The 12267-nt window shown below is 44.6% G+C and overlaps 3 protein-coding genes across 3 annotated transcripts; 1 reads left to right on the top strand and 2 right to left on the bottom strand.

Moving 5' to 3' along the window:
- Positions 1 to 224: 224 nt before the first annotated feature.
- On the bottom strand, positions 225 to 2067 carry LAJ45_01725 (uncharacterized protein; the record flags this gene model as incomplete). Its single annotated transcript, XM_046111318.1, has 6 exons — positions 225 to 949; positions 996 to 1059; positions 1115 to 1284; positions 1337 to 1352; positions 1407 to 1459; positions 1512 to 2067. 6 exons carry the CDS (start codon positions 2065 to 2067, stop codon positions 225 to 227), a joined length of 1584 nt encoding a protein of 527 aa, XP_045975262.1.
- A 1674-nt stretch (positions 2068 to 3741) lies between these two features.
- On the top strand, positions 3742 to 7467 carry LAJ45_01724 (uncharacterized protein; the record flags this gene model as incomplete). The annotated part of the gene is made up of 7 exons (XM_046111317.1): positions 3742 to 3962; positions 4021 to 4026; positions 4088 to 4204; positions 4264 to 4892; positions 4981 to 5558; positions 5608 to 7020; positions 7078 to 7467. The coding sequence occupies 7 exons, from the start codon at positions 3742 to 3744 to the stop codon at positions 7465 to 7467; spliced, it is 3354 nt and encodes a 1117-aa protein (XP_045975261.1).
- Positions 7468 to 9795: 2328 nt separating this feature from the next.
- Positions 9796 to 11398, bottom strand: LAJ45_01723 (uncharacterized protein; the record flags this gene model as incomplete). Its single annotated transcript, XM_046111316.1, has 7 exons — positions 9796 to 9944; positions 10088 to 10207; positions 10277 to 10349; positions 10450 to 10555; positions 10617 to 10740; positions 10814 to 10980; positions 11349 to 11398. The coding sequence occupies 7 exons, from the start codon at positions 11396 to 11398 to the stop codon at positions 9796 to 9798; spliced, it is 789 nt and encodes a 262-aa protein (XP_045975260.1).
- Positions 11399 to 12267: the final 869 nt, after the last annotated feature.

The raw sequence follows: 12267 nt of genomic DNA, 5'->3' as shown, positions 1-12267 counted from the left end.
AGAAATCGATGAAAAATTACAAAAGACGCCCAGCGTTCGTGAAACAGGTAGAAAAAATAAAGCAAAAAACAAGTCGTTATACAGATACAGCAAGTGAATAAGAATGATCGAAACGAAGAAGGAAATCAGCTGTTCCTAGAACAGGGGCAAGGGGTATTTCTTTGAGAGCGGGTGGGGCATAAAAAATAATTCGTCGCGCCGATCTAGCCTGTTGGCTATCTTATTCAGTTCATCTTTCCAGCTTCCACATCCATCAAGTCGTCAAATGCATCATCTTTCCTTACGCCCCACCATCCACTCTTCCTCCCAACAACCAATGCAATTATTGTTAGCGAAGCAGCTCCAAGGAACAATCCATCAAACCATCGATCGACGAAGGCGGGGTCCAATGGTGCCCCAAGCGCATCGCTAATCACAAAGCTCATATGTGAAGGAAGATTGCTTCTCAGCAAGAGAGCCGATGCAAGCATATAAACAGCACTGATTTGCGATACAAAAAGAGCAAAATTGGGATTGTCCCCTTTGCTTGCATGACCGATCACCCCAGGGGCTGCGCGGCTTAGCATATTGAGAGTTGTCATTACGGATCCAAGTGACCCTATGATAATGACACCGGAGAAAGCAAAGCCTATCATGCGAGACCAGGCAGCACGATCAAGATGCGGGTCCCAATGCTGGGCGAGAAGAGCCACTACATTATTGATAGGGTCGCTTTGAGAGAATGAAGACCTAGATCTATGCAAAAATGGAATATGTGCTAAAGACGTAGCAAATATTCTGTATAAGCAGTAAACAGAGAAGCCGTAAGAAATAGTTAATATAAGTCGACCGAGCACTGATTTGGATCGTTGTTGTACAGTTAGCCGGCGCTGAAACTCTGTAAATTCCGCTGACAATGAGGTTCGCATTGTTTCAAGACCGTTGATCTCACTAAGGAGTATCGAATGTTCTGCAACAATTAGCAATGCATACTAAGAGCCGGATTGGAATCAAACCTTGAAGGTCTGCATCCCCACGAACGGCAGAAAACACTTTGCTCATGAAGCCTTCTTGAGATGACTGTAACGTATTAGAATTTAGATGAAAACATATCTATGATCTAAGGCAGACAAACCTTCTTGTCTTGGATTTTTATTTCTAAGGTCCTCAGCCGTTTCCTTTTTTCATCCAACATCTCAGTCGCTGCAGTCAAACCAGCTTGGGCTCGGGAAACATCGATGTCGGTGACTGGTCTCGGTTTTGTTGTAAAGTTGTGCCATGGTGACGAGACACAGCCAAAGCCAGCTATCTCAAACATTAGGTTAAAGAAAACATTAAGGAATATTGAGTTTCTCACAAAGCAGTGCCATTAACTAGAAGTGGTTAGTATATCTATTTTTAAAAAAATCGGCGATTGGCGAACCTACGGATACCCCAATAACGCCAACTCTGGCTAAACACTCTTCCATCAGGGTGCGTGCTAGATCCCCACAATTAGCCTCACTCTAAATCGCGAGAGATACGATACTTACATGTTCCCCAAATAATATGATCAGCTCTCCTTATGGGCAACCTATCGCCCAAACTCCAGAATACCCACAACCACCCCGCAAATGCGGCAAGTTCAGCCATAATCACATATTGTCTCCTCCAACTTCCTATACCACTCCCCCCAACAAGACTGTGTAATTCTAATAGGGGAGTGATCACAACCAAGCAGACTAATAGAACCCCGACTACAATCGGGAACCCAAGACGGCGGCTTGTCACATCGCCCCATTCACTAACTTCACACAAGATCAACTCTGCCAATACACCTGTAGCTCCAAGGGTTGTTGAAAATGTAAGTGCTGCTATCCTCTTCCGCGTGCGATTTTCGAGGTGGGAAAGGTGTCTCGCGCCTGCTCCGCATAAGACCGGAAACAGTCGTTGCAGTACGGTAAAAAAGATGAGACAAAATGTCACGATGAATAGCGACGATGAGAGCAGCTGATGTGTGCTAGATTTATGCTCCTTCCCCCAAGGCGGGATACAGTCGTCTGTACAGATATCTGGCAGTTCAGACGAGACATCGTCGCCGGGTAACATATCGGCGGGTTAATCTTTGCTGCACAAAGCCAGGGGCGATTTCTTCTTGAGCGGTAACAACTTAATTGGATAGAGATAGTTAAATGCAGGTATATGTTGTGAAATAGTGAATGTCTAAAGGAATTAATTGATAGAGCGTGGGAGGTAAATATGTGTGAGTAGGGTACATGTACGTACGTACGTCTGTAGGTAGATGTTAGGTGTGGAGTAGCTGATCAGGGAACAGGAGTTGGAGGGTGACGACTCCCGTGGGCGCCTCACTCCTTGCCAATTTCAGACACTGGACCCTGGTTTCACACTGGGTTCCTCGCGTGTATGCACCCTCTCTAGGCCATCAAGGCTCTAATATCCTTGGAGATTCGCGTTCAAAGGTATTAACTTTTTACGACTCCTTTCCTTCACGCCTAAACGAAGAGTAGCGCAATAAAGCAAAGTACTCTAGAGTACGCACTTTGCATAAACCTTACTACCTATTAAGTACATGTACATACTGCAGATATACGGATATGTATGCATATGCTGCACATGTGATTTTTCCCGGAATTTAAGTGAGGGTACCTCTGCCGAACCTGCACTTGCTATCTATCCGAAGATCAATACCTATCTCCGCGTCTATTCTACCGAATTCATTACTTCACCCCCTCAACACTCCGGTCGAATATCTGGGCAAGTATAATTTGTTCTTGGGCATGCATTCGATCTAACTTTCATCTATACGGATCTAATAAAAATTGCTAAAATGTAGTCGGAATAAAAAAGGAAAAGGCAGGAGCTCTCCAAAGATGGCATGCCGACGCAATCAGATTCCGTGATTATAAGCGCCAAGTGATACCAAGACATGCCCAGACATGCCAAGTTACGCCAAGGTATTCCAAGCCATGCCAAGAAATAATACCATGCTACTAATTGGTAGTAGAGTCGCTAACGCCACCACCTCTCTAATCATGATGTGAAGAGAGTATTGAGTCGTTTTAGAATCATCTCCGGTTTGGCCATAATGACAACTCATGCGTGACTTTCAAAGCTTAATCAAAGACATCATGACATTTGACAGTCTTAGTTACAATAAACAATAGGTATTTACGAACAAAAAGATCTAGCTTTAGGGTAAATAGAGTGGGTTCCGATCTCTTTAAGAAGCCAAGAATCCAAGAACATCCAAGACATCCAAACAGCTATCTTTTCGTTCTAACTGCCTTACTGAATTATGCCAAGGAGCAATAAGCGCAGAATTTGCGTCTTGGTGGGGGTTCTTTGTATCATATCTCTTGGTTCGTCTCCCGTTTTTCTTGGACTTTTCTTGGAATTGCAGAAGTTAGACCCGGGTGGGCATATGATTGGATTTGATGACTCGATTTATTAGCTATTTGCGTGGGACATAAGAGTAATTCTTGAGATACCACATGTACATGTATTTACCCACAAGGCACTCTAAGGCTCGGCACCGTCACGGCCATCGAGAACTTGAGTGAAGTATGTAAAAAAAAAAAAGGACCCCACCAAGCTTGAACTTAATTTATGCCGTAGATTTCTGGGCGCTGCCGGGAACCTGTTGAGCCCCAAGGCAGCTTTCGAGTACAAATATGATGCCATTCCTCCCTGTTGTCCTCTTCTCTTCCTCCACTCACCAATGTTAACAGTCCCTGCTTCTAGCCCATTATATCTATTGCCATCATGGCTAGCAAAGAATCTGGACCCGCGAAGCCTTCTTTTTCCAGACCTGCTTATCAGCTCACTCCGGAGCAGGTTGCTCAGGAACTCCAGACAAATGTCGATACAGGCTTGTCTCCAGCTCAAGCCGAGCAAGCACTTAGCAAGTACGGCCCAAACGAACTAGATGGGGGCGAAGGGATTCCTATATGGAAGGTCTTTGTCAAACAAATTAGTAATGCTATGTATGTCACTGTTCCAATATATACTGATATAAAATGTTCATATTCTAACGGTTACTAGGATCTTGTATGTTTTCAAATTTCCCGGTCGTTTGAAATTATATATATGTCGTATTAACTGGAACTAGGGTCCTCATTCTTGCAATGGCTCTGTCTTATGGTGTCCAAGATTGGATCGAAGGTGGTGTTATCACTGCCGTTATTGCTCTCAACGTAACCATTGGTTTCTTTCAGGAATATAGAGCGTAGGTATCACTTTCTCATTAATTTAAAACATGTCTAATGTAAAACTAACAATTCATAGTGAGAAGACAATGGACTCTCTCCGAAGTCTCTCAAGCCCTACAGCTGCTGTCCTAAGAGACGGAAATGTCGAACACATCCCAAGCAAGACTGTGGTACCTGGTGATATCGTTGAATTGAAGACGGGGGACGTCGTTCCCGCAGACCTCAGACTATTTGATGTCATGAACTTCGAAACGGACGAAGCATTACTCACTGGTGAATCCCTACCAGTAATGAAGGACCCTATGTTGGATCTCAACGAGGAGACTGGGGTTGGCGACAGGATAAATATGGCCTTTTCTTCATCGACGGTTACCAAAGGACGTGCTCGTGGTATTGTCACTGGTACGGGTATGGCTACTGAGATCGGAGCAATTGCAGAATCCCTTTCTGGTAAAGACAAGAAGCCAAACCGATCAATGTCTCGTAAGAAGTACGGTACCCTTCAACCTGTCAAGGGTGCAGCTCTTAACACCTGGGATGCTATTGGTAAACTACTTGGGCTCACGGTTGGCACACCCCTTCAAAAGAAGCTGTCTAAATTGGCATATGTCCTGCTTTTCTGCGCTATCTTGCTTGCCATTATCGTGTTTGGTGTTAACAAGTTTAACGTCACTCATGAAGTTACTATTTATGCTATCTCGCTTGGTATGTAATATCAGCCTATATAAACCTTTTCCTTCCATTTTTTGATCCCGAGGGCCGCTTTCAAAAACAAAACTAACGCTATATTTAGGTATTGCCATCATTCCGGAGTCCTTAATTGCTGTCTTGACCATCACTATGGCCGTCGGCATGAAAAGAATGGTCAAACGCAAGGTTATTGTGCGCAAACTTGACGCTTTGGAAGCTCTTGGAGGTGTTACCAATATTTGCTCTGACAAGACTGGTACATTGACTCAAGGAAAAATGGTTACTCGTAAGGCTTGGATTCCGGGTATTGGAATCTATAGCGTCGACCGCACTGGCGAGGCCACCGATCCGACATCTGGTACCATTCGCCTTGGGCCTGCACCTACTGCGGCTTCAGAGGCAGATGCCGAAAAGGAATACCAACGGAAACAGGATGAACGTGATCAAGCTCGTTCTGCTCTCGCATTGAAGTTCGCCGATGAACCTAGACCCCGAAAAAAGCCTGAAGTGCCAGAAATGATGCAGGAACAAGAAAAAGGAGAAATATCAGGGGATCAAGAAGTGCCTGAAGTGGGAGCGGAGTTGGGGGCTTTCTTGCAGTCCTCTGCACTTTGCAACTTGGCAACTTTACGATTTGATGAACAGAAAAGCATGTGGCAAGCTACCGGCGACCCAACAGAAGTAAGAGGCAATTCATTCTATTTCCTGTTACATATACTAATCAATGTAGATTGCCTTGCAAGTTTTTGCACATCGATTCGACTATGGGAAAAAGAAGCTTACCTCTGATGGATGGAAACAACTCGGTGAATACCCTTTCGATAGTGACGTCAAGAGGATGTCTGTCATCTTCCAGGAACCAAACGAGGGGAAATACCTTATCTTTGCCAAAGGTGCTGTTGAAAGGATTCTTGATCTCTGTACCGATATTGGATTCGGAGAGAACACCCAGCCCATGACCGAGGAGCTTAAGGAGGAAGTCACTCGACAAATGTCGTTGCTCGCTGATCAAGGATTACGTGTTTTGGCAATTGCTCGTAGAGTTGTTGAAAGCCCTCCTAAGGACTGGACCGAATTTCCCCGAGACCAGGTTGAACGAGAACTCACGCTTATGGGCCTTGCTGGGCTTTACGATCCACCGCGTCTCGAGACCAAAGATGCTGTCAGAGAATGTACTGAGGCCGGTATTCAGGTTCACATGTTGACCGGAGACCATCCTGGAACTGCTCGCGCCATCGCTCGAGAAGTCGGGATCATTCCTAGAGACTTTGGATCTTTCCCCCCAGATGTTGCCAACAGTATGGTCAAAACTGCTGCCGAGTTCGATGCTCTTACAGATGAAGAAATTGACAATCTTCCGACGCTACCGTTTGTCATTGCTCGATGTGCTCCCAACACCAAAGTTCGTATGATCGATGCCCTCCATCGAAGGAATAGATATGCAGCGATGACGGGAGATGGTGTCAACGACTCTCCTAGTTTGAAGAGAGCTGATGTTGGTATCGCAATGGGGCTTGGAGGGTCTGATGTTGCAAAGTCTGCATCTGACATTGTGCTTACCGATGACAACTTCGCTAGTATCGTTAATGCCGTTGAAGAAGGAAGAAGGATGTTTGACAATATTCAAAAGTTTATTCTTCATCTTCTCGTTTCTAACGTCGGAGAAGTCATCCTTTTGATTATTGGACTTGCTTTTCAGGACAAGAACAACCTCTCGGTCTTTCCGCTTGCACCTCTTGAGATCCTGTGGATCAACATGTTGACAAGTTCATTCCCCGCGTTTGGATTGGGATTGGAGGCTGCTTCTTCCGATATTATGAGACGACCACCGCACGACTCTAAGAGGGGTGTTTTCACAAAACAAATTCTCGTAGACATGATCGTATACGGAACAATTATGGGCTCCTTATGTCTTTGCACCTTTGTAATCATTGTCTTCGGCGTCGGCGACGGAAACCTTGGAGTAAACTGCAATGCTTCCTATACGCCAGAGTGTGACCTGGTCTTCAGGGCTAGAGGCGCCGTATTTGCAGAGCTAACTTGGTTGATTTTGATTTCGGCATGGGAGTTCAAGAGCATTCGCCGAAGCATGTTTAGACTCGACCCTTACCAAACGGAACACAAATTCCCATTTTTCAAGGATGTAAGTACCCAGAAATTATCTATCTCCATGAACAGCATGCTAATTGGTGAAAAAAAGATTTACGAGAACAAGTTCTTGTTTTATTCTGTCTTCATTGGCGCCTTATCTGTCTTCCCAGTCGTTTACATTCCAACCTTGAACACGCAAGTGTTTAAGCATAAAGGGATCACTTGGGAATGGGCGTTGTCTATTGGTGCTGTTCCAATTTTTATTCTTGGAGTCGAACTATGGAAATTTACCAAGCGCTACACTGGCTGGTTTAACCGCGGCGAGTCTGATAGAGTGAAAAAAGATGCTTCACTCAGTTTGCGTCAAGGATTCTTCACAATGGCAAAGACCATCACACAACCAAACTCAATCCGATCAAGGAGAAACTCAATGAGTGGCGTCGGCTCCAGGACCACTACTATGGAGAAGAGGCCGGCCGTCGGAGACGAGTTGGTTTAATTTTTTTCTCTTTGGTTTCTTAAGCGATTGCTGGATTTCTTATTTCCTATCTTCTTTTTTTTTGTTTTTGCATGAGATTTTCTATGATTTTTTTGTATGGGTTTATGATGGCTATTACGAATGACTGTTGTTAATTCACAGTTGATGAATTAAGGAAGTATCTGTAATATAATTGTGGAAGAATCATTTGCCGATAATATTCGGGGGCCGCGCATGAGCCATAGGTATACCTGGCGGGAGATCTAGATTCTTGAACCCCCCGGCCCCGCACACCAAGGTTCCATATCATGTATGGAAAACACGGGCACACACAAGGCACATACAGCACATCGTACTGTAGTCCCGTCAAGTAAGTATCACTTCCTCCTAGTTCGGGGCTCCAGCTGACATCAATGCCATTAATCTTAATCCAATAAAGCCTAATTAATAAGTCAACAACTAACTATATTAGTAAAATTTGCTGAGACAATTGAGCCGAGTGATTTCTCATGAGCGCATATTGCGCACAGGCGCCCACGCACAGCGGATAATGGCTAATCTCGATCTCGCGGAAATTATTAAATAAGAAGCATATATTTGCTTCCATTTTCAAACCTTCAACAATCGCCCTTCTCCTCGTCCCGGGGTTGGAAGGTTAGTAATAGTAGGTATGTAGATGTATTTAGTACTAAGCTAATACTTAATACATGGTGATCTAAGCGCCTAGTAAGTTACTATATTAATCACATGTACATGTAGTATAGTAAATCTACCGGTAACTGATATTTTACCGAAGAAATGGTAATCCTGAAGTAAGTAACCATACGCGTATCTAGATATATATACCGAGTATGCAATGTGGATTTAAAAGGGTTTTATTGGCTGAGTTTTAGACCCTTTCTTTTCTCGAGCTATTTAGGGTGTCAGCTAAAAGGAAAGGTTATGTTATGTCCTTTTTATTGTTATTCTGTTGTTCGGTGATTGTGATATTGTTTGGGATTTTCTGGGATTGCGATATCCTTGTTAACAGCGCAGCTCTTTAGCAGGGCAGCGTAGGGGTACCGATATTTCTGGGATATACGCCCATGGGCTTAAAGCAAAGGTGGGAGGAAAACTGGTGGTGTATGCATATTCCCGTGACTTAAGCCAATCAGCAAGCACTTTCTACCAATACTTTGCTTTAAGCCCATGGGCGTATATCCCAGAAATATCGGTAGTACACCTCTCTAGTGACGATACACCCCTATTATAGCGCAGCTATCTAGTGACACTCTTTATTCTTTATTTCATTATCCTCACCAGCCAAAGACCGGAACCGGCTTGTATTATAGCTACATCTAGAAGTACAGTAAGTGCTCGATCGATATAAGTATGTACTTATAATGATCGAACAAATACATGTACAGCCGCATTCGAAAAGTACTGGCACCCTACTATATTGAGTCGTTCATGAATTGTAGCCCACCAAAATCCATGGCACTCGCGCATACTCAACTTATTGATAGGTATGACCGCAATAGAGTCATGGCAGCTCTCTCTGGCAATTGTCTCGAATATGAGGGTTGAAAAGCAGAAAGGACTGCCTCGTGAGTTTGGCTCGGAGGTGCCAATACTTTTCAAATGCGGCTGTACTTATTTTTTTTTATTTATATACATACTTGTTAACTAGCCGTCAGATACCTATATCATGCGCGAAAAACCTAAGATAAAGAAATATTTGTATTCAATGAATATACCTACTTCCTTGGTCTGTTGTCTACATAATTTTGTGGCGAGTTATCAGTATCGATGCATGTCCGGAATATAAAAATTCCCGAGTATCACGGCCAAAAATCCCAGGAAAGCGTCTTAGCGGGTTTCCCAGCTCGCGTGCGCGAAACCAATTATCAGGTCCGATTCACAGCATCTGTGGGGGGTTCTGGGGGGTTGGCTAGCCTGCAATCCTTCGTCACGAGATCCTAGCTCCGGCTGGTCTGTACGTAAATATTCAACATCCGGCATGAGCGTACATGATGATTCACATGTCCGAATCATAATTTATCACTCGATACAATTGGCATGTATGTTTGCTTTTTTTAACCGCCTTGGTGCCCCTATTTACCCCACCTTCTCGAAGAGCTCGCGAATTGACTCTCGCTCGAAGACTACCTATTCCCTTCACACATTTTTGTATATATCTGATCCGACTGGCGCCTCAAAAGCTTGGAGATATTTCCTAAATTGATTCCTACATAACCTTCGGCAATTCCCGACGCATACATGTTTGAATCCCCCACTCCAGCGATTCCCCCCTACCAGTCTAGATCTCAATAAGAGGCTACCGCAGTAGCACGACACGACAAACTAATTCTAAGATCCATAGGGACCAGTAGAAACCTGAATGACACTTTCGGCATCACCTTTGGCCTTCCGGAGCGATTGCGACATGTAAGTGCCCAACGCGCCCATGTCAGAGGACACCGACAACATATGAAACCCTTTTTGCGAAAACATGTGGGCTATGAAAAGTGCCAGTTTTCCCAGCGTGGGGAGGAAGGGCAATTCAAGTTAGCAAGACCACCAATCAATAACGTAAAGAGCTGTGCTAAATACGTGGAAACGTAATAAAAACCTAAGGCAATGGGATTGGGATTGGACAAACCTTGATCGCCATCAACACAGTAGATACCAGCCCTCTTTCCGGCCGCGGCCGCCGCATTGTAGACCTTTTCAATGGCGGCATGCAGGTTCGGATGCAACGTGTCGGAGGTTATTGGGTGTCCTATTCATCGGGATCAGTTAACGGTTCTATAGGTTTCAGATAGCGCGAGTTTTCCAAATCAGGACGCACCGATGGAGTTTCCAAGGTCGAATGGCCCGACGTAAAGGACATCGATACCGTCAACCGCTGCTATCTCATCCACCTACACTTGTTTAGAAAACTCGCGCGCACACACAATCTGCACTATAGTTTTGAAAGACTAAGAACTTTTGAGTGGGAAGGAGGGCGGGGCGAAAGCTTACGTTTTCCAAAGCTTCCTTGGTTTCAATTTGAACAATAGTGACAAGGCTGTCGTTTGCTTGTTCAAGGTAATCAACAGTCGACGAGATACCGAAAGCTCCCATCGGGCTATACTTGGAATTAGCTCATAATCGAGAACGAAGAAATGTTTGTGAATATGAAAACTTACAAAGGACTTCCAAAACCTCTGATTCCTCTTGGGGGGAACTTGGAGTATTTCACTGCAGTTCTTGCATCATCTGCACTGCTAATAAGCGGGACCATAATGCCATGGGCGCCAGCGTCCAAGGCACCTTTAAATCCAAACCGACATGATGTTAATTGGTTGGGCCAACCAGTGAGGTTCCTACAAGATATATAACTCACGTTTGAACATCCATCCTTCGCAAGCAGGAATACGAACTACTGGGCTAACACTGCATCCAGCAATCGCTTGCACCGCTTCATGCATAGCGGCGTCGTCGAGATTACCATGCTCAGTATCCACGAGGACCCAGTCGACGCCGGAACGGGCAATTGAACGTGCAAGGTGCCTATAGACATATCAGTAAGTATCTATAGCCATATTGAATTTTGAAAGACTTGCGTTCCAGGAAGCATCTGCCATGCGCCGAAAGATAGGCCTCTTCCAGTTTTCAAAGTCGTACGAAGACGATTTGCAGATTGCATTTTGTTGATATAAGAGCTTGATGGAGTTGATTGGATATTGGTTGTCAAGTTAAAGTCTGAACTGGGTTGATATTTTGGGGAGACGAAAATTTACTTCAAGTATGAGTGAGTATTTATATCGATTCTCGAAGAGAGATATAAACAAATTGCGGGGAAACGGCATCTAGTCACGATGGTGTAGAACAGCCTTACCTCGTCTATTCCCCAGACTTGGCAGATGTTACCAGCGCACAGGGCTTTGGGTCGCTCGCTTGGGCGGAACCGGAACGCCCACCGTGTCATTGAATACACATGGCGGAACCTCAGTTACGGGTCCCAAATGAAAAAACACAAGAACCTCATCACAGCTGGTCACTCTATTCCCAGATTGACGTCACACCAAATACACAACCTTCCAATCGTTAATGAGCAAAATCGTATTTGCTAATCCTAAACCTAGGCCCGGAAGATCATGTTGATAGTACGTGTGTAGTAAATGCCATCATCTAGCATGGATCATTGAATGCTTTCCACCGAGACGACGATGCTTGCATTAATTTATATTCCAATTATCATATCAATATCTTCTTTGTCTCCATGCTTGGTGTCGACTCTCCTGTTCCACCCAGGCGATATCTGTTCCTGCACGGCTCGGAAGCTGTACGGTGAAAATCATCTGGCCCTCCTGGGATGCATATGTGTACCCCACATCAAACTTTTTAGTCCCTCTCCCGCCCATGCCCAAAGACTATTGTCACTAGTGGTCTTTAAGCTCTAGCTGTTGCTTGCATGAGAGTTATTAGACACGAAAGGTGGATCCTATCGCTTAGAACCTGTATCTGCACGCACACTCTGCTGATGTCTATATTTGTTTTGTGAGATTCGAATTCCCAACTACAACAACATGCACTTGGGAAAAGCCCAGCCAGAGAGGGATTAGCGCGCAATATCTTAGCTTAGAGCCGCATTGCCGCTATCACCAAAGTCAACTCATGACTTGTTTCCATATGGTCATGGCCACAGGCCCCGCGGGGGGGGGGGGGGGGGCAAATCATCATAATAATTAGTCAACAAATCCCGTGGACTTCCCATATCTGTGACTAGCATGATTGAGTATAACTCTTACTCCCATTATTGATTAAAACGGATCAAAAATGTGCAATCTTGGTAAT

The sequence above is a fragment of the Morchella importuna genome (genome assembly GCF_003444635.1).
Source record: "Morchella importuna strain M04M26 chromosome Unknown Morimp01GS003, whole genome shotgun sequence".
NCBI classification, from domain to species: domain Eukaryota; kingdom Fungi; phylum Ascomycota; class Pezizomycetes; order Pezizales; family Morchellaceae; genus Morchella; species Morchella importuna.
The sequence above is the reverse complement of the archived record's forward strand: the minus strand, read 5'-3'. Positions and strand labels throughout refer to the sequence as shown.